The sequence below is a fragment of the Oculina patagonica genome, chromosome 2 (assembly GCF_052425735.1).
Source record: "Oculina patagonica isolate OP01 chromosome 2, crgOcupat, whole genome shotgun sequence".
In the NCBI taxonomy this organism is placed as follows: Eukaryota; Metazoa; Cnidaria; class Anthozoa; order Scleractinia; family Oculinidae; genus Oculina; species Oculina patagonica.
Window position 1 is genome coordinate 31133388 of NC_135759.1, and position 25422 is coordinate 31158809.

The window sequence follows — 25422 nt, forward strand, 5'->3', positions numbered from 1 at the left end:
GATTGGCCGCGTAGAATTTACTCTCGTGCCAACCAGCATTTAGTGATTAGTTCAAATCTCTTGTTGAGGGGGGTCGGTCAGATATAAAGTAACTTCCAACGGCACAGTCTGATAATCGCTTATAAGTGAAACTCGAGTAACTATCTTTAATTTTTATCCCACAAATTGTATGTCGCTCTACATGTATTTGCATCGAGCACTCCTGTGACTACGCGAAGCAACATATATAGTTCTATGTTTATACACATGTATATTTTTTTTTCTGGACGTTTGACTTCATGTTCCTCTAAGAGTACAAATTTGCATTTGCGTTATCCCTTTTCGTAATGGTGGTCAGAAAAGAAATTTTAATACGGTGGCAAAACAAATAGACAAAATCTAAATGTCCACACCACTCCGGTCCGTTTGTGACGGTAGCCTTTTGTGGCAAAACAAAGACAGCATTTTTGGGAAGTACGACCCAAGATACTACGCGTAAACCGAATCCCAATAATCCTAATTTTCTTACTAGATCTAACACGTGATGTTACACTGTATGTACCGTGATTTCATCGACTTAGTATTTTATTGAGTACAACAATTCACAAAGTATTACTCCACTTTTTACAATCAAATATATCAAACAGATTCTATTCCATGCAAGCAGTACAATGCTACCCTCCCCAAAGTTGACAACACCCCAACAATTTCAACAGGATTACATACAAGTATACGGCAACTCTCAAAATGTCAGTGTTCATTGCATTTGAGAATTTTAAAACACAGTACTTTGAGTACTGAATATTTGCCTTACTTTTCAGCAAATGTTCTGCAGATATTTCCAGTTTTTGTGCCGGGAATACCCAGGAGTTGTTCCACAACTTTTTGTTGGGAAAAGCAGACGGGAAGAAAAGAAGCAGACTTTATAAAATTGCTGTTGGTGAATTTTTTATAACTTCTTCAAGCATTAGTTACATAGAAACTAGTTTCACATAAAGTAACCTGAGTATTGGGCTTTTATCCTCCTCCCCCCCCCCCCAGCCAATTATGAAAACATTTATACATAAAAATGTTCATTCAAATTACCTGCTACATTTTGTAAACAAAAGAACGAACAGGAAAGAAAAAATCTACGAAGTGCTGATTATAAAGGCTAGCTCAAGGAGATAATCGGGGATTGTTTTCAGGCAAATTCTATTTATCAGTCTATCCTGCAACTTCCGTCAAACCAGCCGTTTTTCTTGCTTTGTAAAGAAGCGCTCGTAGCATAAACTGTTTTCTCGACAATGTCCTTATGTTCTACAAAAGAAAAGAAAAAAAGTGCTGAGATAAACAACCAAGAGGAGACCAGCGAAATGCTCCCGACAAAGTCACTTACTATTATAGAAATAAGTACTATGATATTATTATAATATAATTATCATTTTAAGGGAAATGGTCAAAACTTTTGACAGGACCCACCACTCTGCAAAAAGACAGGTGGTCTCTTCATATACCCCACTTCCTTTCCCCACCTTAAAAGATGGTGTCTTGTTTGTGTAGCCCCAACTCTATCAGGAGTAGAACTTAGAAAAATATTCAAACCTTCTTGTGTCATTTTCCAGCAATGCAAGCTTCATGCACACCTAGTCCAACTACTCAAATTTTGAGGTCAATAAATTTTGTTTATTTGGCTAACAAGACAGGTAGTATCTTGCATAACCCCCCTACCCCTAGACAAGGTGAGTCCTCGTCGAGTACTCTTGTTAGGACCACTTCCTTAATATTACTATTATATTATTATAATGAAGTGCGTCGAATGTAACAGCTGGGTGTAGTTCTTTTCTGTAACATTTAACCACCTCAAGGTTAATATTATTTTTTCCAGCTGCTACTAACAACATATTTTTTGCAACCTTACAGGTATAGGAATTTTATATTAGATATAATTATTGATTACTTACCTTAAGAAAGACTTCTAAATCTATTGCTTCTTTTCGTAATGATTCACTGAGATAATAAATTGTATCCTCAACTGCATTTTCTTCTGCAAACAGAATGAGAATTCTGGCGAAAACAAAACAAAAAAAAACTTGTGTCAAAATTACACAGAATACATAGGCCTCCAATCACTATAAGTGGGTCCTCTAAACATAGAAATTGACCAATAAAAACTAATAAATTACATTAGTATGTAATGTAAAATTAGAGCATGTGCAGTTAATGCAATAACATGTATATCAGTTTTATTTGTAAAAAAAAGCAGTTTTCTAATAATTATCCTAAACTATACAACAATAAGACTTCAAGTGCCCACTTCACCAGTTCAAGCATGATTTTGGTTTTTAGCATAGCTTGCTGGAGGACTGTAAGACAACAATTATCATTGAGAGCTAAGCCAATGCAAAACCAAGCAAAAAAGGAATTTTGGATTCCAGATACAGGGGTTGAGCCCAGACCATTGTCTATCAGTGGAACCTTTCTCTACGCAAGTGCATAAATAGGTGCAAGTAAATTGCAATGTAAACCTAACAAAGTGAAGTGGGAGGGGCAGGAGGGGAGGACCCACGCTACACACATGTATGGACTTCAGTAGCATATCACTCAAGGTCAGTAGCCAAGTTTCCAGTCACTTAACACTATGCTTGACTGGAACTGAGAAAAGAAACTGTCAGCCTATTGCTTTAGCACAAGGAAATGATGATACCAATAAAGGTCATTGGAAAGTCAGTTGAGCGAATATGTTTCACAGGTCAAGTGGCCGTGGTATTTTCAATGGCATGGCATTCAGACGATTAATGAACACACTTACTGATTGTAGAGAGGTGCGGTTGTCACTACTGCTTCATCAATCTCAAGTTTATCAGAATTAGCTTCAAGCTTGGTTACGACGTCAGAAATCTCTTCATTTTTCTGTGTTAATAGCTTGATGTCATTGTCCACATCAGCCTGTGAAAAAAAAAAGTTCCAGGAAACAATCATACATCCATACATCCATAAAAAATAAAATAGTCAAGTCTTGCATAAGTGACTGTACACTTTGTGATTGCTTATGGGACTTGGGAGAGGCAAAGTGGCCTAATGGTAGGACTGGGGTAAATAAGCTTTTCTTAAGTAAGCTTCTGAGTTTTGTTTGTGCACTGTGTTATTTCGTAGTTCTGTTTGAAGCATTTCACCTGCTCTCTTTCCAGTTTGCACTGTGTTATTTCTTTAGTTGTGTTTTAATCATGTTACCTGCTCTCTTTCCAGTTTTTGAAGAATGTCCTGTAGTTTTTCACTTCCTTGTTTTAATTCCTGTTGGGTTCTGTTCAACTCATCTAATTCGATCTGTTGAAGAAGATTAAAATAAGACAGGGATATCTTTTTGCTCAACCTATCTTTTGAACAGTATTAGATCTACAACATTAGAGTCTAATTTGAGATAAAAAGAAATGCAACTATGACTAAACATGACTAAAGGAAATAAAATAGATGAATTTCTATGCACTTCACCAGATAATGAAAAGGTGAACACAAATGTTAAATAAACATTGGAAGAAAAATACATGCAAGTAAAGTTAGTACAGTATTTGATTATAACCTGTGCTTGTTCAAACAATGCTCTTGTACTTCTTTTAATTTTGTCCTCCACAGCATATCGCAGTGATGCTTTGATGTCATCTTCATTTAAACTGTTACTTGTGGCGAGTACAGTCTCTTTTGTGACCGAATTAGTGGGTCGAGTGGAAGAAGGGATGCTGGCTGGACCAGGATAAGATGGTTGAGTGCTGGGAGGATAGGTTGATTGACTGGTCACTGGGTATGGGGGATTAGATGGCCCCATACCAGCCCCACCTGGAGTGGAGTAAGGGGGATAAGGCGGTCTGCTACCACTTGTCCCACCAGGGCTGCTACCTGCACAGAAAGAAATAATTCTAATCAATCAATCAATCAATCAATCAATCAATCAATCAATCAATCAGTCAGTCAGTCAGTCAGTCAGTCAGTCAGTCAGTCAGTCAGTCAGTCAATCAGTCAGTCAGTCTATCCGTCCGTCCGTCAGTCAGTCAATAAAAAAATTGAGAAGCAGTCATCGCCATCTTGGAGTAACTTAGCAGCCTGGCGATGTTCAGGTCGAGCTCTTTGATGTTACACATACATTGCCAGACTGTTAGGTTAGTCCAAGATGGCGGTGGAGGATTCTTGATTTTCAGACTATTGAAACAGACAAAGTTTGAATACTCGCTGCCCTATGTACCACACAGGCATAATGGGCTGTAAGTAAGTAAGTAATCTTGAATACTCTTTAGAAGCTGAAACTCTGGTGGATGACATATCTTGGAATTATCTTTTCATTGCACGAAGAAAAAGGTGCCATTTTGGAATGAACTTCTCCTGTAAATAGATAGATTTTAATTGTTATGAACTTGCCTGGCATTGGCATCGGTGTCGGCATTGGCATCCTTGCAGGCCCTCCTACAGGGTATGGCGCTTGATTAGGGGGGTACCCTCCATATTGAGGAGGGTACCCTGGTTGTTGTGGCCTGTTGTAGTTAGTTGGCTGTGGTGGTGTTGGTGTACTTTTTGCATAAACCGGAGGTTGTGCTGCAAAAACACCACAAAGAATCTGAAGCAAGGCAGCAAGATCAGATCTGGGCTGAAAAAGAAAAGTGATGTACATGTATTTGCATAAACAGCAACAGCAACGACAACAACAGTAAAACAAGTAAACTTCAATTTCACTTCACTTACATGTATGTTAATGTAGTTAAGCTGTTTTAGGCCCAGTAATACAGGCAACATTTTCTTCAATTTGTCTCGCAACATTATTGCATTGCAAGTTGTAAAGCTTTGTTGCACCAGTTCAAGTTGCGGCAACATGTTGCACAAAGTTGAACTCATGTCAACTTTGCGCAATATGTTGCTGCAACTTGCCACATGGGAGGTAATTTGCGCAACAATACTTTAGGAAACAATGTTGCGAGACAAGTTGAAACAAAATGTTGCCCGTATTACTGGGCCATATAGCTTGTAGTTTAATTTTTTCTAGTTTCATCTTGCATCTGATTCATAGCAGAACACCCAATCTTTTCTGTTCAAGTATCAGTGCTTAAGGATTTCAAGGTCCACTTTGAAAGCAATGTGCAAACAGGTAGATTTGACAATTCACATGGCCTTTTATGATACATATACATGTAATTTCAGCAGAACGTAAGTTATGTCTAGGCTATCAACATACATAATTCCACTCGTGTAAAAAGGGATGATAAACTTTGCCATTGGTGTCAACATGTTGAGATGACTTGATAGCCATTGTGCTTGTTGGTTTAACAAACACTAGTGGTGGAACATAAGGATGATTCTCCTGCAACCACACACACACTGGAATATTGTATGTCACACCTACAACAAAAGACAATAGTTTTATGCACAGTTGCATTATACATGTCTGAAGCATACTTAGTGTTTCCAGTTATTATGTACACCGTGTACAGTAGTTCCTGGGGGTGGGAGGGAAGGTATGTAGCTTAATTGGAATTTCCAGAGGAGTGGGGGGGGGGGGTATTAGGAAAAATCCCTTCCATGGGGGAGGTATAGATAATTATTTTATGGAACTGCACATATGAATAAACTTGAATGCAGGGCTCGAGACTAACAGTAGCCAACTAGCCAAAGACTACTATAATTTAGGTTTTGGCTACCAGGTTTAGCACTCCTACTAGCCACTTTGGCTAGTGAAAAACTTGGAAAAGTCAACAGTTCTTGATAGAAATCAATATGTCTGACTAGTGAAATATTACTTTTGGCTAGTAAATCTGACGTGTCACTAGCCAATAAACCAGTGAGTTAAAAAGTTAGTCTCGAGCCCTGTGAATGCTTGACAGCACAAGCTCTTCTTGCCTGCAAGGTGTGAAGTTAAAGAAAAAAAATGTGTTTCAAACTTGAAAAAATGAGCTTAACTTAGTGAGGGTTTACACAAAATTACTAGTTACTGTAAGTTACTGTATAAGAAATAAAAAAAAAATTAAAAAAAATAAAACAATAAAAAATAAAACAAGTAAGTTACTGTATACGAAATTGTTGCATGCTAGCCGCAAATTAAAGGACAGAAATGAAGGTTCAGCATTTAGTTACTTGACGTTTGTGTTTTGCTGCTGGAAGTACCTGTGTTGGTGTTGGAAGCCCAGGTTATAAACCCTTTAGGTGAAAAAGTGTCAATATTTACTGAAAATTTTCTTTGATTGCATGTTAACAGCTTTTGAAGCAACAAGGCATGCTGTTCAAAAGTGGATATATGTGTACACAACTTACTATTATAAGCAGATGTGACAAGAAAGTCTCAAATAAGTTTAACCTTAAACAGGATTGGAAACCATGACCTTTGCAATCTAGGAACAGTGCTTACAGGTATCAAGCCAACTGGGGGCTGGTCACTTTAGGAGTTTGTAATTAATATACCCATAGACGATGAAGATAATCATTATATTACAAGTGAATATATGAAATATCATACATTGTCTATTTTACCACCTCTATTGCAGCAACCTATACACAACAAGATTATAGGTATGTGCCATCATAGAGATTTTCATTTATCGTTTTAATTAAATCTTACCTCTGATTGGGACTGGAAGTGTTCCATTCATTGCTAGCAAGTCAACTTCTCGCCCATCATTGTGTGCTAATGGATAAATTTACACAAGAGCTTGTTGAACTCCTACATGTACATATGCACAATTTATCTTTTTTAACAATTACAAGTTCACATGAAGTTTTTACAATGATCATCACATTAGCTCAATTTATTGCACAAAAAAGCACCTGGCCATAAGGTTACATGACTGTATGTAAAACATAGGTGGAGTTTACAGTGTTGTTTTTTTTATGTTCTTCCTACCCTTCCTTCATTAGGTAAAAATGTCTGTCTAAACTTTCAGCATAGTATTGGAAGACAAATATACTGGTTGACTGTATAGTTCAAATGGTATATTTATTTTACAGTTGTCAACCACTATGGTTTTCATTGGACATTATCTGGAAAGAAGTCAGACAAAATTTCTGACCTTTGTAACAGTTATGTCCACCATTTTGGGAATCATCAAAACATAACATTTTATACATGCCATATGTAGACTATTGGAGATTTATTGTGGTTTTTAGTGGTATATGCGAACTCTGAGATTCAATCTTCAAACAACAGTTTACGCTTTTTGCTGCCATACCGGTAAATCATCTTGGCAAACCTCTTGGGAAACAGAAGTTCACTTTAACCAGGTCAAAAGGTCACATCCATCAGTTGTGATTGGAGGATTTCAATCCATTTTGTTTGATTCTGTTTTTTATGGTTAGCTGGCTGTTACCATAAAATATTATGATTTACGGCTACGAAAAATGCAAACATTAGTTGGATTTTCAATTTCAGAGTTTATATATCACTGAAAACCACGATAAAGGTGGGATGTTTTCTGAGAAACATGGACTACAGAAAATAATTACACCTAACAAATTACTTTCTTCTAGTCAGTATTTTAAATAATTACAGTCATATGCTTGTTGTGGTTCAACTTTACCCTTGGAACAATCTTGTATTTTCCTTTGCTTCAAATTCATTGTCACATATTACCATGCACCAGCATAAAGAAAAATACCAATTTGTACCAAGGGTAAAATTGAGCCATGACATACTTGCAAATTCACTTACTAAACTTTTGTAGTTCTGGTACTAAATTGGGGTATTGATGAAGTGCCCTTGCAGCATCTTTGCGACAGAGTTCTGAGTGCTGATACTAAAAACAAAACAAACACAAAAACCTTTGAATCGTCACTTATGACATTTGCTACATGCATATTGGAGGATAATGTCTACAGCTGAAAGACCGTTATATAAACCACTTGGTCAAGGGAATGACAAGCTGTGAAAAGCTACATGTATGATATTGGGATTTTCATTGAGGATCTCTCAGCCAAGCTTATACTTTCCCCCTGTTCTCCCGGCACTGAAAGAACTGTTTGCAATACTACACTGTAAGTACATGCATGATGTATGTCTATTCTAATCAGCACTCTCATTACAATAAGTATCCTGCCCTATATGCCCTATATGAAAACGCCACTCTTTTACCTAACTAGAGAGAATACAGAGAGAAGCTAACTTTCATCTAACAGCTATTATGCTGTATTCTCTAAATACAGAGAAGCTTACTTTCATCTAACAACTATTATGCTGTATTTTCTAAATACAGAGAAGCTAACTTTCATCTAACAACTATTATCGATGCTGTACATGTATTTTCTAAATACAGAGAAGCTAACTTTCATCTAACAACTATTATGCTGATGGTTTACTAGCAAAAAAGCCTGGGATGAGTAAGCTCCTTCTTCTTTTTTTTTTTCTTTTTTTTTTTTTTGCAGTGTACCCCAAATCTCCATTTGGTAAAGCACACATGTTGGCCATACTAGCCCCCTGAGACTGTATTTTAGCTGGGCGTCATAATCACTAGGATCCCAGGGTGTCTAATCAAACAAAATCGAAACAAAATTTAATTGAAGTCCATTGAACACCAATTGTCTGATTGGGTTTTGGTAATTGAACAAAACTGAACATCTAATTTGTTGTGAGTTTGATTATTGTAAAATTAACAAAGCCAATTCAACGATTGGTGTTCGATTGGGTTTGATTGCTGAACATCTGATTAGATACCCCAGGCTAGGATACAGTGTGTAGTTTTTGCATCATTTAATTATTTGAATGGGATGGTCAGAAAAGCAAAATTAAGCACATGTAAAAACAAATGGTAATTGTGAAGAACAGCTCCCGCTAACCGACTGTCGGTCGACTGTTGGTCGTTTGTCGGTCGTCTGTCGGCCGACAGTCGGCCGTTTGTCGTCCGTCTGTCGGCCGTCTGTTGGCCGTTTGTCGGCCGGCTGTCGGTCGTCTGTCGGCCGACAACCTGCCGACAGGTTTTGGCTATGATGTCGGCCAACTGTCGGCCGACAGCCGGCCGACAGGCGGTGATGTGTCGGTAAGATGTCGGTAAGTTGTTGGTTATACAGTAACACTAACCTTTTTGTTTCTTTATGTTTTTCCTCCGTAACGGACCCCAAAATTTATGAGAAATTGAAAGGAAAGGTATATACTCCTGAGTTTCGGTCATCACAGCCTAAAACTAGCTTCTGCGCTGCCAAAATCGACCGGAGAATTTACGCGAACACAGCTACTCCATTTTTCTCCGCCATATTGGATTGGTTAACTTAGTCTCATTCCCCCTCAGAAGGGGTCGCAAAGGATTCTAGGGCGACTTCAGCGAGTGCGTGTGTGGAGAAGTTTTTGCACTGTTTTGGCCTGAGTTTTGGATAAAATCATCTTCGAACGTGATTTCATTGCTTGCCTTATGGACTTAAAGTTACGTAGGTGATATATTTATAAGAGATTGAAGTTTGTATAAAAGAAAATTTTGGCGAGGAGTCGATTTGTTTTGTAGTTAGTACCGTAGTACAATGAAATACAATGTTTATAAGTCTTATCTGTTTTAATCGCTTTCTGCATTGGGTTTACTTCTGTGTTTACTGCTCAGTTTTACAGTAAAATGTCTGTTTTGGGAAACTGTCGGTAACCTGACGGTGGGCTGTCGGTGGCCTGTCGGTAGTCTGTTGGTAACCTGTCGGCCAACAGTTGACCGACAGTCGGTTAGCGGGAGCTGTTCTTCACAATTACCAAACAAATAAACTTAAATAAAATAATAATAAACACCCTGTCCTGAATAACTGTCCTGACTGTGTCTGTAATTACTGGCTTCCTATGTTGGCTTCCAAAATTTTATTGGTGCTTTTTGGGCACTTAATCATATCATGGCTATTGAATGGAGTGTCCAAGCCAGCTTTTGGAAAATGGTCAAAACTAGATAATTAAACAGTTCAGTTATGTGGCTGATTGAAGGCAGATCTGTGGTTCTATCCAGTTCTATGTCTGGTAGGCGTTTAATTATAGGCTTTCTCGAAGTACAGGTACCTTTAAGGTTAGCCCTGACAGCAATCCCCAGCTACAGCCTATTTAAAAGTTACATGCTTCCAGAGATTTTCACTCTTTCTTCTTTCCTCGAAGCGATTTGATATACACGGCTCACTAAATTTGGAAGGGACACGGAAAAACCTCTGGGAGCGTTTACAAGTTAAACGGTCTCAAAATTAGTACTGACCTTTGTGAGTTTACCCCTTAAATGTGCATCCAATGCCATTGTTTATATATACAGCAAGCCAACTTGAAAGGCCTAGGTTAGGGATGAAAAAACTCTTTTGATAACACCCATATCAAAGCTGCAATAACTTCGTTGCCTTCGTCTTCGCCTGTATCATACTAGGCGTCATGTATGTGACACCAATATTATATCATTGTTTCTGGTTCCCAGACCTCTCCCTTTATGACATGGTTCGCTATTTTTGGCGCCCTTGGTCACGTCATCACATCATGGCTATTCTGATCTTTGATCACGTTTTGATTTTTAGCCTTTTAGCAATTAAACTGTTAAATAAAGAAATTGCAGATTCTGCGACATGTATTCATGTGATTAGCAGCCTACCATGCATACAAACAAGGAGGGAAACTATAAAAAAAGATCATCCATTTGAAATATAAATTAAATCTGCATGCCCCAACCTAAAAATCTTTACCACATTTCAGACCTTCGGATCCAGAGATCAAGCATAGGTTGGACCAAAATAAATAAATAAAAATAAATAAATCAATAAATTTTTATTTTTCTGACGAGAGAGTGGCCGCCATCTTTGATTAAAGTGACAGGAAATAGCCTGGGTACTAGTGGCTCGTCGGTGATGTACTTCTCTTTGGTCTGTCTGTTTCCGCTTGCATGTAGTTTGTTGTCTTATTTATAACTATTACGGCCTCTTACGTGTCATCATGCAAGCGTTTCTACTTTCATCTTAACTACAAGTAGTTTAGTTATTCAAATACCGTCACTGGTGATGTGAACTTCCCATACATGCAAAATATGGCGGCTGCAAATTCTGCGACGTGTGAGGGACAAGCTGCGAAGTCAGCAGTCGACGAAGGCAAGGTAAGTTGTTTCCGCTTTAATATATATATCCTCTTGTAGAATCTTTAGTTCATATCAGTTTTACTGTTGTTCTTTTTATCGATTACAATAATGTGGTTTGTTGATGGTGTTTAGGTAGTGTACACCCAAGATGGTGTATTCGTGCACACTGCGGTGTCCACCGCAACACAAAGTGCAAACATCATTCCCGGAAGAGTCGCAATTATCGAAAAAGTAAGTCCTAAGTCTTTTTCACGGATAAATTTTTATCTTTTACAATACTAAGATAGCTTACAGTGTTAAAATATATTAAAGGGTCAATTAAAGGAAACAACATCCATCAATATCTGTTGACGTGATGGGGTAACTTGTAAACCTATTGGTCATGGTCAGGTGCTCTGCATGCAGTGACCCTGTTTGTAAAGTCACGGTAGGCATGTCACATAACATATAAAAGAAGACATTTAAAATGGACAGCATGGGTGCTTTCCATTAAGCCAAATATTTCAGAAATTTTGGCCAGAAGTCAAATTATGGAAGGTTCATTTCACTTTCGGTCCGACCGAGATACTGAACCGCTCATATGTACATGTACTGTAAGTTGACATTTCCTTGAGGCTCGTTCCTCGAGCCTTGAGACTCGATCCTCAAAACTCAAATACTTTGTACTGTCGAATGTTGAGGTTTATATTTCATGCACTCATGGTGAGCTCGAAACTACTTGTACATGATGTGCGACCAGCTTTTATTCTCCACTCGAGAAATAAATCATTTCCTTGAAAGCCTTTTCAAGTTATGATCCTCAAGACTCGATGCTTGAGACTCGACATTCAATCCTCAAGACTCTAAATTCGAGTGACTCGAACTTCAAGACGCGAGGATCGCGTCAAGACTGTCAACTTACATTTGAGCAATACTGGTGGTCCACTTAAGGTGGCTTAATACAGTTTTTAAAGGGGAAATCAGTCCAACCTTTAACTCTCTTGTAAAATCTTCAGAAAAGTTTTGTCTTTCTCTTATCATTGTTTGTTACATCCTAAAACCATCTAATGCGATATTTGGTAGCCTGCGAACAGGCTTTCTGGAAAGCGCTCGGCCGGCGGGGCAAAAATGGAGGGGAAAGCCTGCACGCATCTCTGAGAATCGCAAATGCCGCCCACGAACACCCCGCAGATTGCTTAGCTTGTCAATTGTCACATTTAAACAAAAGCATTTAAACCGCACGCCGGAAATCAAATTTAAACTAAGGAAAACAAGTAATGGTCGGTCGCCCGCGCCGCGAGCTAAAAATTACAGAAAGTTTCTTCTGACAGCCAACGGCCAAGTTCCGAAGATGCAGTTCACAGACCCAGAGTCGGAGCCAGTTCTCGAAAATCACTGGGAATGCAATTTCAAGGACCTCAAGCACCGGCCGTCGCGATTCACGAGAATGAAGACGCACTTCCAAATATTGAGGATATTATCGACCCTGATCTGCGATCGACCCGAGTAATTCTGATCTTGTGGCCCAGTGGAAACACCAAATGTAAGTGGACACCAGATGTAAGTGAGAATATCCTTCTCGCGAAGAATATCGCCTCGAAAAATTAGCAAGCAGTCGCTAACGCCGTTCTCAAGAACGAGAAATTGAAACCAGACACGTTCTATTTTGATTTTTGTCTCCACCGGAAACATCGACAACGTCACAAATAATTAAAATCCACCAATCAGCACATTGCGTCCAAAATTTGGACGCGAACGCTCGATATCCTGAGAGATGCGTGCAGGCCTTCTTTCTCGGCGCTTCGCACCTCGTCGCCGGCGCTTCGCGCCGTCCAAGCGCTCTTCGGAAATCTCCGGAAAGCCTGTTCGCAGGCTAGATATTTGGAAAATAAAAATGCTAATAAACAGCTTAAATGAACGGCCGAGTGCTTATGAGGGGACTGGCACTAGTAGTTTAAACAGCGTTTTTCTCAAAATCTACCCGTACGACCCTACCTCAAAATCTCAGAAATAAGAAATTGGCTTTGATTTATCATTCATGCAAAATAATAAAAAAATCTGTAAGACAGATTTTTCGCAAAATAGGAAAATGTGATATTTTGCCGATTTTAAAAATAGCTCAAAATCTGTCTTACAGATTTTTTCAAAATTTTGGCCGTGAACTTGGTTCACCCCTTAAATTTAATTGTGAAAGTTTCATAATAGGTTGTACGGCGGGTTTTCGAGAAAATCTGGATCAAAATCTGGCTTTTACGACCTCCGAAGTGAATCAAATTGCGCGTGCGAGCGCGCGCTCATATGACGCCATGCGTCGCGAGCGATAATGAAAGACAGAATTAGAACTTCTCTGTCGGTTGTTTATCCACATTTTTTGTCGTATTGTTTTCCGTCCCAGGTTTCGAGACCTATCTGAAAGTATTTTGAAGTTTTCTTTTTTATACAAATTTGGTAAAGCGCGGTAAAACAGATGGAACTCTTTTTCGTTTCTGTTTAGAGTTGCTAGCGCCATTTTAGGCTGCGCGAGCAATAATGACGTCAAGCAGAAAATCGTAGCGCGCGCCTTTGAGCCACGTAAAAACTGTATTCAGCCACCTTAAGATAGAAAACTGGTCGGACCAAAATTTACCGTTCAATTTTGACAAACTGCTCAGTTGTCTTACTTTAGTTCAGTAGCCTCTCACAGATGCGGGGAACTTGGGAAAGGAATGCAAAATTGAAAGGACCATTCCACTTGGTTGGCCCTGATTAAGTGGCAAATGGCATTCCACTTTACAAAAGCCAGTTGCTGTCGATCTGCCGGCCATACTTTGAAAATGAAAAGCATCCTATGTTCACCTACCTGTGCCCTTGACATTGAAAAGATAATTATCCCCCCCCCCCCTGCTTTAACTGTTACATACATAGCGGCTTTCTCTGGACATCTATCTTTGAACGTGCTAAACAAACAACATGGATTGAAATCTGCCAATCACAGTCCACTAGCATGACTTTCTGACCTTACATCACTATACTTTCAAAGTTAAACATTTATTGCTAAATTCAGTTCAGGCCTTGTAAAAGAAGTCGTGTGAGTCACACAAATGTCTGCAGTTTGCATGATAATTTTCACAGCAAGCTGTAGCAGGTCATTGAAATACCCAATAATGTGACAACATGATATGATCTTGAGTAAATGTAAATGTAAACTTGCTTTTGCCATAAACAAATGCTTAAATAACACAAGAGAGAAATAAGAATTCATTTTATTGACACAAAGGCTGTAAATTAAACAAATGATTGATTTATGGCTCATTAATGCAATTTTATTTCTAGCAAAACAACAGTTTTGTGGACTGGTCACCTATTGTGAATGAAGAAGAAGAATTTGAACTTGAATCAAGTGACTACTCTGAGTGGGACCTTGTCACGCAAAGCAAACAGGAAGGTATTCTATAATGCATCTTCATCTCTTTGTAATTTATTTTAAATTTACAAAAAGTGGTACAACAATCAAAGGCAGGCTATAGCACAATACTGTATCACTCAACTTGTTTCATTGCTGATGTCTGAAGCCAACTTCACTGTAGTTGCCAGGATGGATGCCTAGTGCATGTTAACCTTAAAAGTGACTTGCAGTTGATCTGCTACTAGATTAAGTGGGCAGTGCTAAATTGTCTTGTTAAGTTTTCTTCTGCATATCTTTCATATAAAAGTACTTACTGTATATCATAAACAGTGGTTAAATGCTTTCTTATCAACCCAAAGTTAATATTTTGATTTTAAACCAATCATGTTAATACAGCTGTTCTTTAAAAACGAATCCCCTTTTCTTATGTACAGTCCAGTTTGTCTTCCATAAGTGAAAGTCTGAACTTGCAAATGTATCCCCTATACAGCATACTTGTAGTACCCAACAATAACGTTTGATCCATGTTAGCGATTTTCTTTTTACTATGAATACCCCTTAGCTTGGTCATGATCATGAAATGTCTAATTTTTTGTACCCCTAAGAAGAGAAAATTGTTTTTTTATGTAGCAATAATTTATTTTCATATGTAGGTAATTATTTTGCTAAATGAAATCCTTACCCAAATGCTTCTTTATAGATGGAAGTGCCCCTAAGAAGAGGAGGAGGTCCAAATATGCCATTTATTTCAACACTGCAGACTTGCACTCCATCAGGCGTTCTGACCCCAGGCTGACCTGGTCTTATGCTGTATTTATTTTAAAAGACGGCACCACTCTCCCTGCCCTCCATTTTCACTCTGGGGGAATAAGTGAGATGGTTCGTCGACTGCAGAGATACATTTGGCTAACTAAGTGAGTAGCCTTTTTCATGATTAGATATCAACTTATTGTGGTTTAATACATGTACGCTCTTTAAATGTACTTTTGTAAATACATGTACATTAGTACGTACCGTATTTATTCGATTAAGCGCCCTGGGCGCTTATTAAATTTTTGGGCCTTGACAGCGGACGCTTTTTTGAGGTGGGCACTTATTTTAAGCTGGGCGCTTATTAAATTTTTACCATTTTCAGCAAGTAGTAAGTTAATTTTGTAACAAAACCATATTATAAATGTGGCTGAATGTAATTTAGGCTAAGTTAAAATCGAGCCAATGCTGGTCAGCGGCAGTCAATAGACCATGCGCGATGATGTCACATACGGGGTTTCCTGTTTTGCTCGTATTGTGTGTGCCAGCCGCGTGCGATTGTGCAGTTTCGTTTCTAACGCCGAAACGTACGTGTGACTTGCTGTTTGCTCCCTCTCCCTCCCTCCCTCATTTGTGGATTTGGTAAGTATAGGGTTGGTAAGTATTTCCACTGACTTGGTCAGTGTGACGGTGTCTGGTGGGTGGTTGCCGCTCTCAGAGTTGCCATGGATACCTGCGTGCCCTGCTCGAGCTCGTTGTATCGCTGCGGAACCACCACCCACTGTCATAGGCACCTTCCCCAAGCTCATCTTTTGGCGATGAGTTTAATAACAAAACAGGGCACAACAAAAGTGCTATATGATAGCCCGGGCTAGTGGAATTATCCATCGGGCTAGCAAAGATGATTTTATCTGTCTTTTTCTCTTCAGATCGCCATATAACAATAAACTATTTGTTGTGGCAGAGGATCACAGTGCACTGAAGCAGTCACTTGATCAACTCAACTTGTTCTCTGAAGACAATCCACCATCTGCAGCTCCTGTAAGACTGTTGTTTCTTAAAATCAATAGTTGTCTTGACGACATAATTTTGTGACAGTAAAACAGGGCTGTCACTAAGAGCCGGGGGCCAGGGATTTTCCCTGGCTACAACTTTTTGGTACTTGATTTTTGTCCGACTTAAATAAATATTACTCGACTTCCTAGTGGATTCCGTCTTAATTTAATTAGTGACAGCCCTGTTACAACAACACATTTTACATCTGTTGTGTCTCTTGTATGTTGATAGCTGATCTGTACCACAATACAGTACATGATGATGAACAAGTACATCTGAAGGTGTTTTGGTTATCTTCAATGCATTGTTTGCAAAATGACAAAGTTGGTTTTAAACACAGGCTCAGTGGTTAGAAGATGCATCACACAAAGAAATGTAAAAAGTTGATTTGGTAAAATGCTACTATGGAGTTCAAACTTATAATTTTCAAACGTAAACTGCAATCAAGTCGAGAGCTTTCATTAATCTCTGTGCTGAAAAATTAATACAACGGATGGGTCGATGGATGGATGTTGCTGTCTACTGGGAGAATAGACAACAATACACTTCCTAATTAAGCTGTTCAGCAATTGATTGAAACAAAGAATCTTTAATTTAATTGTACAATCAAATAATGTTTTGTAACTTCTTTTGATTGATTCTTAGTGGCAGAGGTTCATTCACAGTGCGTATTATGATGGCATGGATGCTTTGTCTAAAGTCACACGGTATGTACGAGATGTGTATGAAGGCTTACAACAAGGAACAGAGAACCCTCAAGGAGAGGCACAGCTGAGCAGTAGTCCAAAGAAAGAAGCAGAGTTTGAAGACCTTGGTGATATTCCGTGTACAAACCACTCTGCTGCTGAGCCAGTACCAGATAAGGTACCAGTTTGTGCATTATTTATACCTAATCATACTTTCTCCGTATGCTTTTGTGGCATATCATATAAGTTTGGTCATTAGCCAAAAATTAAGCCATAATTTCTTAAATGGTACTGGGGTTATTTAATATTTATGTGGCGTGTATAATTATTAGAGAGGAATGCCAAAGGCTCAAAAGTTGTCTGAAAAATGAACAGTTGTCCGAGAAGCAAAGCTTTGAGGGAAGCTGTAATTTTAAGGACAATCTTTTAGCCAAGGGCATAAGTCTCGATATACCACCAAGCCAGAGTGGGGTTTTTATGTAGTTATTTTTTTTATTTTTACATTAAAAAGAAAAAACCTACAAGGATCATCACGGCGATCGGTGATTTGTACTCGCCCTACAGTTTTCACACTCGCCGGGGCGAGCGGGCGAGCGCTAATTTCCAACCCTGCTTCAAAGGAGACTTTGTTCATTTGTTTTGCATTCTCCAATAAAATTGGCAATAAAATATTAAATTGATCAAGGCATGGCTCCTGATATGTGTCGTTTGATTTTGTTCCACATATTGTGTTTTGTCCAGTGAGAATGCATGGAAATTAATCAGTTGCTTTCATACTGTTACCTGCGTAAGTATCATTACATGTTTGTGATTAAACTTGTTTGTGTTATTGTTTTGTACACATACATGTACAGCGAGATCTTGGTGAAATTCCAGAGGTGACACGATGTGAACCAATGAGACTTAATGAGTGGCAATCATTCCTGGATGACGCAGGACGAGTGACCGATGTCAAAAAACTACATGATAGAATTTTCCAAGGGGTATGTCCGCTTAATAATCTGTTATCATGACAGTGTGCATCATTATGTTTTTGTAACTGCAACTCACTAGCGTGGAAACACAATTCATTTGTTTTGACGTAAATTCTTCATTTTCCAGGGTGTTGAAGATTTAATACGCAAACCAGTTTGGCAGTATCTGTTGGGGTACAAGAAGTATGGCTATACATCACAGTCACAGCAAAAGCTCTTCCAAGGAAAAGAGTAAGCATATATGTTGTGGTTCATTTTGCCCTTGGTACAATCTGGTAATTTCCTTAAACTAATGCCATACACCAGAAGAAAGGAAAATATTAATTGTACTTAGGGTAAATTGTACCCTAACAAGTTACATATTCAGTCAGCAGTCTATGGGGCAAATCAGTTGACTTGTTTCAGTAACATGAGTTATCATGTGTATATTCAAATGAAAGTGTTATTTTCTAGTGTCAACAATGTAAGTAAGGTAATGTAATGTATACACATGTATGTTGTTGTTGGTTAACGCCTGTGTCGCACATGGAGGTTGGGTGCCAAGGAACCTGGGGGCTGGAGCTGCCGACCCCAAACCCGGGTAGCAAGAACACCCCGGAAGCCTGCCCAAGCCACAACCCAGCCATGAGCCCCGCCCGCCACACCCAGCCCCATCCCAGCACCCGTCACACTGAATGAAATTCAGTGGAGAAAAAAAAAATATTTGAAGTAAGCCAGAACGCCTCGAGCACTAAACTCAGTGCTACGCGACTCAGTGAAACTACTAGCACATGCAACGGCGCACGCATAAGAACGCGGCAGGTAACCGCTGACCACGAGAGCGCCGGAAGTTGCCCGCAGCGCTTGACCAGAAGTAAACGCCAAGCATAGGAAATTGCCAGCCCGCCAATGTACGCTAATAAACGCCAAGCCATGCCAACGCCACGCTAATGCCAAGCTAACGCCAGACAACTACAGAACAGCCACAATTAGCTCCTAGTCGCTAACTAAGTTAAATAATATATTTAACCTCATAAAAATTAATGAATCTAATAAAGTAATTTTAGTAATAATTTGAAGTACAAGCTGAGATTGATCTCGATGATGGTGGTCAAGACTTTCATAAAAAGCTTGTTTATACTGGTAGTGAATTCACATTGTCTGTTATTTGTTTGTTTTCTTAGAGAAGAATATAGAAATATGAAGTGGCAGTGGCAGTCCATGACAAAAACACAAGAGAAGAACTTTTCTGATTTTAGAGATAGAAAGCATCTGATAGGTTAGGGCGAAATAAATACAAAATGTATTTATTTCATTAGTCATGTTGTATAACTCCCAATAATAATAATCAACATCAAATTTAGCATTGCAATATCGATATGATCTGAAGCAGACAGGCGATGAAAATTTAATGTTGTAATGTACTACTAAAAAGGTGATTTGTAAATGGTGTACTGCCATTGATAATACACCCTCTTAAAGTCAGTTGATGTCGAAAATGGTGTCATATCCAATCAATCAATCAATCGATCAGTCAATCAATCATTTATCAGTCAGTAAATCAATCATTGAGGAAAAAGTCAGTGAAGGGGAGCTGTCTTTACATTATTACCCATGAAGCACTCATAAAAATTTATAGCTTTTGTTGATTGCCTTTACAGACAAGGATGTTACAAGAACAGACCGGTTACATGCATTCTTTTCAGAAGCAAACCATTGTAATGTAAAGAAGCTTTATGATATCCTCCTAACTTACTGCATGTATAATTTTGATCTTGGTAAGTTCGACTTATAGTAAATTCTTACTTACCTTTAACGGTTAACTTAATCTTAGCTTGAAGCTCTATCTTTTATTTGGCCCCTAACCCTTCTTCAGAGTCTTACGGTAATTTTAGCCCAATCTTTCTGGGTGGTGCATTACCAATGAATATGAATTCAAATATTTGTAACAGAAAAACAGTTATCTAGAGGAATTGTATGTTATGTTTTTAAAACAAAAAAAATTATACACTGGTTACTGCATGCCAATTTTCATGTGCAGCTTAATGTTATCACAAATGAACCCACCCTACTCCCCTCGCTAGCAAACTCCCCTCCTCTCTGTAAGTGCTCCTTGAAAGGCACTGACAAGGAATATGTGTACATATAGTTTATGCAGGGGCTTATCTTGCTTAATGGTACAAATTTTGTTTATTAGTAACATGGGATCTTAACGTACTTCAAAAAAATCGGGGATTTTTTTTAGGGGAGCGGGACGGCTGTACACAGGCTACAAACGTGTACAAATTGGAATAAATGATTTCACAAATTTGATATTTAATACACTGTTTTTTTCAGAGCAGAAGTTAATCTGTTTCAACCTGAAGACAACACCTTAACAATGACATAAAATCATTTGAATTCATTAATAAAGGAGTGTTTCCTTCAGGTTGGACATATTAACCTAAATTGGAAACAGGTTTAACCTAAAAACCAATATGATATAACATACATACAGTTCATGTTAATTGTCAAGTCATTTCATTCTAATGTGTCTCATCTCACACATTAATTTATACATCTATACAATTATTTTCTAATTTATTTTCCAGGCTATGTGCAAGGCATGAGTGATCTTCTTTCTCCGATATTATTTCTCATGGAAGACGAAGTTGAGGCTTTTTGGTGTTTCGTTGGCTTCATGGAAAAAATGGTAAGCATTCTGTGCAGCTAAAATATTGGCAGCAAATTATTTTGAACACTATACGTTTTTTTACACTAGAACAGTACGAATGTTTGTAATCATCTTAGACTGATCGGACTCATTTTGGATCGATGATGAACACATGTAGGCTAATACAGGATTTTTCTTTCATGTTTCCATGGGCTAATACTGTTAATTGAAATCTTTTGGCACTTTAATTAAGGTTTTTCTTTTCTGCTTTCAAGGCTCATAATTTTGATGAGAATCAAGAAGGAATGAAAGCACAACTCCATCAGCTCAGTGTGTTGCTCAAGTTCGTTGATCCTCATTTCTACAGCTATCTTGGTAATTTTTCTGATTTTTCATGTCGTTGTCTTATCCTTGCTTTATCACGTTCTGATTAAACATTTAAATTTGTTGCTACATTGATTACAGCTGTATACTTTCTTTGATTAAAAGAAACAAAAAAGTATTTGACAAACGTTCAATGACATATTTAACTTTTTTCGTTTGAAATACCAATAGAGAACATAAGTGGCGAAATGATGTTTTGAAATTGTTTTATTTTTTCGGCACCTAAGTTAAGCTAAGAAATGTAATCAGAGTACATTAAATATGTATAAATAGATTGGACAATCAAAGTTCTTAAATCCTGACTTTAATTGGCTAAGTAGAGTCATTATTACATTGTAACAAGAAGTGCCCGTTAACTCCATATACAGACAAACAATACACTGTTGTAATACTGAGTGTTATATACCTGTTTTGAATCCTTCTGGTGTAAATTAAGGAACCCTGGTTTGTCAAAATCACTTGAATTCAACCTCAACCTGGAACGAGGTTGACTTGAAATCTTTCTTTTTCCAGAAAAGCACGATTCTGGTAACCTGTACTTCTGCTTCAGATGGCTTCTTATTTGCTTTAAGCGCGAGTTCTCGTTTCCAGACATCATGGCATTATGGGAGGTAAGCCCTTGCACTAATCGTTGAACGTCTTATTATATTAGGTACGAGAATTTGTTTAAACGTTTTGCAAAATCACTCTCGATAACTGTTGCGCCTCTAGTAACCTGGGGGCACTCCTTGTAGTGGACTGACTGTCGGAAGAGTCCTTGATCACCGATTAGTAATATGAAGATATTATTACAAGAAATAAAATTGTGGTGCTTTTCAAAGGCTCAAGACAATGATATTGTTTTGTTTTTCAGACATTGTGGTCACAGAGACTATCACCAAATTATCACCTGATTATATGCTTAGCAATCTTGGACTTACACCGTCATGTTATTATGGAGAATGGATTTGGATTTACAGACATCCTCAAGGTGCATAAAAATATCAAATAACAAATAAGAGCATTATGAGGAATTTGTAGGCTTTCTCTCTACCATGGGCGTAGGGGAATAGGGGATTGTTGGCCTACCTATCTGGAAAGACAATGGATATATGCCCAGTTGAGTTAACTGTTGGCTAGTGAAGCACTGCCTGGTGGGTCTTTCAAGGCTGGCTTGGCAGTGTTTGCCATAAGCATTGCAGAGGACTTGAGGGATTTTCCATACATGTGTGTCTGCGACTCTTCGGAATTTTTGCTGGGAGTGTGCCACCCCATTCATCCTCGAGTAGTCTCTCATTTTTTCCAGGGCTCGTTGAGGTCTATCTCCTTGTGCGAGGCGATTTTCGCGCTCGCACATGTGCCCGCCCGCCCGCCCGCCCGCCCGATTAACCCCGAGAAAAAGGGGAACCACTCCTGTTTTACATTTAAGAAAAAAAAGTCCTTTAAATTGTTATCCATACCCTTTTGTAGACCTGACTTTCTTAAAGGGGTATCCCATTTCAGACCTGAAGCGGCTTTTAAGCGAGTATTATAACTTCCGTACCGTTTTATTGCCGCATATACCTATATCATTTGCACTGGCGGGGGCAAGGGAATGGGAGCCTGGTACGGTACCACTAGTCCTAACGTTAGTGACTGAATTTCTTCATCTTCACAGTATATCAACGATTTAGCATACAACATGGACGTACAGCAAGTGTTACTCAAAGCTGAACAGATCTGTCTTCAGTTGCTGGTTTATCCTGATACACCCGAGGAGGTGAAAGCCATACTCACTGGCAGAAACGAAGCCATGATGACTCCAAATGTCGAAAGACCAGATCCCTTCCTGATGGCTCACAGCAGACATGTTGTTAATTTACTCGAGGGATATAGTTTGGTCAAGGGTAACTCGCCCGTCCAAACCTCCTTTAGCTCAGAAGAAGTATCATCGCAAGTGCTGGACTCGGACAAGGAAGGGGCAAGTGACGGCAACCAGACGGCGGAATTGAATGACTTGGATAGTCCTACTAATTCACAGCAAGCTGATGATACAAATGAAACCCGAATCAATGACTCAGATGATGAAATTGTGGTCCTATCGGAAGAGGCACAGAATATATTCTAGTTACGGAAAATTATAATAATTTTAAAGCGGGAAGAGAAAAATTATTTTGATCCGCAATCAGTATTTTTTAACGAAATTGCTATGAAACACTTCAAAGATATTGGAATAGACGCACACTGCATATATAGTGTACGGTGGGAGTTAGCCTCATGTTGTTGTGACAGGGTAAAAACTGCTCTAGATGCAGCACGAGACTTGAGATATTTGTGAAGTCAAGTCTGAGGTTGCAGTGTGATCACTCATTGTGAAGGTTCAAGCTTGTATGAAGTATCAACCTGCGTGAAGCTGGCCCTTCCCGAAATTTGCGCTTGTAGAAGTATGCACGAAGTGCTTTTAAAGAAGGCCATTTTTAATATTGATGTTCCAGATCAATATATAATTCATATCATATCGTTTAGTTAGATTCGAAAGATGTAATATTCAGCAAGTCTATGTTTTCACTGAGCATAGTGAGAAGAACTTGCTCTCGTATGCTTACGCCCAGTGAAAACCAGCCTGTAAAGTTACTGTATGTCCGTGATGGCAGGAAATGACTGTACTGTGTATTATGTTTGAGATGTTTTTAAAATCAAATTTAAGTACGCCGGTATAAAGAGAAGTATGGGATTTAAACTTTCCAAAGAAAACGATGGAAATAAAAACACTTGGTTAATTATAATTTTTTTCTGAAATGTAAGAGAAACTCGGAGAGATTTTTTATTAAGTATAAGTATTAAATACGACACGTCTAAGCTTAAATTTAAAAATGTTCATTTTCAAAACCAAAAATCTAGGTTTTTGATATTTTAAAATCCTCAAAGATACGTATTTATTTAATAATTAATTCTATTGTGGTATTATGGCGTCTGTTATACCGGTCACTGTTTAATAAATGTGGATTCCCTGATAAAAAGCACACATTGCTATCTATCCCTATTTGTGGAGAAAAGGGTGAAGTACTCTAGATTAAATAATGAAACCGTCCATATCCCATGGCAATTAAAGGTAGAAAGTGACATTCTTTGTTTTATGTTACCCGGGCAAAGCACGCCCCCGCTCCAGTGTTTCACTGGCCTGCAAACCAGAATGCAAAGAAAATCAGAAGAGTGCTCTTCCCATTCCCATTGCGGCTGGCGCCCCTTTGTCGAAGTGTGCAATGGAACTAACGTTTCCAAGAACTCTTGGTTCTTTAAAGGGGCTGTGTCACGGCTATGTGAAGTTAATTTACTTTTTAGTTTTGCCAAATACAGTTCTGTCTCGCTATGAATCCTAATGTTTGCAAAGGAATTACCTCTGGATCTAAATGACAAAACCAAAGCTTCATTGCCTCCCGGGCGTTAAAACATTAAAGTTACAAGCAAACGAGATTGACTTTGAAATATTGTTCAGTCCAACAATATTTCAAAAACTCATATCGCAATCCGTTTCAATCTTCGTCACTTCTGGCCATCCGTACCTTCTTTTGTATTTGCTGTGTTACTAAAATGTTCCTTCATTGTTTTAAGAGGTTATTTTTTATATTTCACCGAATTTGATTGCAATTTCCTACTCCTAAAATTGGCTAAAATTCGTGACACAGTCCCTTTAACTCGAGGCACAAAGGGGGCTTTGTGATTTATCTTTTATGAACAGCGTGCAATATAATTTTGGTCCATAGTTATCAGGGAAGAGATAGTACTACTTCCTTGGCAACCAGAGGCTATTCTATATGAGTCAAAGAAGCAGCCATAAACAGGCTTGTTCTTGTCCAGGTTTGAATGAGAAGATTAACTACAGTCGAAGCCGGACAGCTCTGCTTACGGCCGCCTTATTTGAAACCCCGTTTTAACTCCCATACAAACTTTGTATTTTTACATTCTCGTAAGCGGTCGCGGACACTTTTCGGCAGAGATTGCGACTTAGACTTTTTATTTATAAACCCCTGTATCTTGTTTAATCTTTTGTTCTATTAGTAACGGTCTAAAGCTCACACTGTGAGTAATTACTGTTCTAGACAGTACCAGACAGTACCTGCCACTTTGTAACGGCTTTACCGTTATCTTTTGTTATTGTAATTTTACTTTGTATACATTTCTATTTTTGTATTTGTAGCTTGGGTATATATATAGCCCTAGATTTTAAATTCTCAATAAACTGAAGATGGCATAAGTCATGCCGAAACATGCCTTTAAAAAGTTGTTTCGTGTTTTTAAAATTAGTAATGATTGCACAGTAATTACAATATTATATTTCAGTGTCTGTTTTGTTTCATCCACGTCCGTCCGGGTAAGCTCCCGAGAGCGGCCATATATCTATCCCCTACACCTCTAGTGGCCGCTTACGAGAGCCATTCTCGTAAGCGGCCAGCCCCAGTTACGGACACTTTTTTCGCGTCCCGAGGGTGTCCGCTTACGAGAGCTTCGACTGTAGTAAATCGTGGGAACCTGGACCGTCCTCGAGAATAAAAAAAAAAACGAGATTGTACTAACTGAAAGTTTGTTGTTGCGCATATATCTTCGTTTAAATTTTGTCTCTCTTGCT

At 38.5% G+C, this 25422-nt stretch overlaps 2 protein-coding genes across 3 annotated transcripts; one reads left to right on the plus strand and one right to left on the minus strand.

Annotated features, from left to right (window-relative positions):
* Positions 1-538: 538 nt before the first annotated feature.
* On the minus strand, positions 539-10293 carry LOC144644107 (tumor susceptibility gene 101 protein-like). 2 transcript variants are annotated; one of them, XM_078503521.1, is made up of 10 exons: positions 10134-10293; positions 7640-7724; positions 6554-6619; positions 5177-5340; positions 4369-4594; positions 3539-3852; positions 3193-3285; positions 2771-2907; positions 1923-2025; positions 539-1278 (listed from the first exon to the last, which is right to left on the minus strand). In XM_078503521.1, exons 1-10 carry the CDS (start codon positions 10170-10172, stop codon positions 1186-1188), a joined length of 1320 nt encoding a protein of 439 aa, XP_078359647.1. In that variant the 5' UTR covers positions 10173-10293; the 3' UTR covers positions 539-1185. The 2 variants fall into 2 exon arrangements, with proteins under 2 accessions (XP_078359647.1, XP_078359646.1); XM_078503520.1 differs by having other exon boundaries at positions 3539-3848; positions 4365-4594.
* A 460-nt stretch (positions 10294-10753) lies between these two features.
* LOC144644108 (TBC1 domain family member 15-like) lies at positions 10754-23581 on the plus strand. Its single transcript, XM_078503522.1, has 15 exons — positions 10754-11009; positions 11124-11222; positions 14283-14394; positions 15056-15269; positions 16035-16146; positions 16807-17025; positions 17702-17830; positions 17949-18052; positions 18985-19079; positions 19462-19578; positions 20392-20492; positions 20729-20828; positions 21351-21448; positions 21691-21807; positions 22474-23581. Exons 1-15 carry the CDS (start codon positions 10935-10937, stop codon positions 22921-22923), a joined length of 2142 nt encoding a protein of 713 aa, XP_078359648.1. The 5' UTR covers positions 10754-10934; the 3' UTR covers positions 22924-23581.
* Positions 23582-25422: the final 1841 nt, after the last annotated feature.

Coding starts and splice junctions, on each gene's coding strand:
- LOC144644107 (XM_078503521.1), bottom strand. CDS start 10,172: ATGGCATTGGATGCACATTTAAGGGGTAAACTCACAAAG. Junction 2,026..2,770: donor ACCGCACCTCTCTACAATCA/GTAAGTGTGTTC, acceptor TGTTTTCGCCAG/AATTCTCATTCTGTTTGCAG. Junction 1,279..1,922: donor ATTTAGAAGTCTTTCTTAAG/GTAAGTAATCAA, acceptor TTTCTTTTGTAG/AACATAAGGACATTGTCGAG.
- LOC144644108 (XM_078503522.1), top strand. CDS start 10,935: ATGCAAAATATGGCGGCTGCAAATTCTGCGACGTGTGAGGGACAAGCT. Junction 17,026..17,701: donor CTGAGCCAGTACCAGATAAG/GTACCAGTTTGT, acceptor ATACATGTACAG/CGAGATCTTGGTGAAATTCC. Junction 18,053..18,984: donor AAGCTCTTCCAAGGAAAAGA/GTAAGCATATAT, acceptor TTGTTTTCTTAG/AGAAGAATATAGAAATATGA.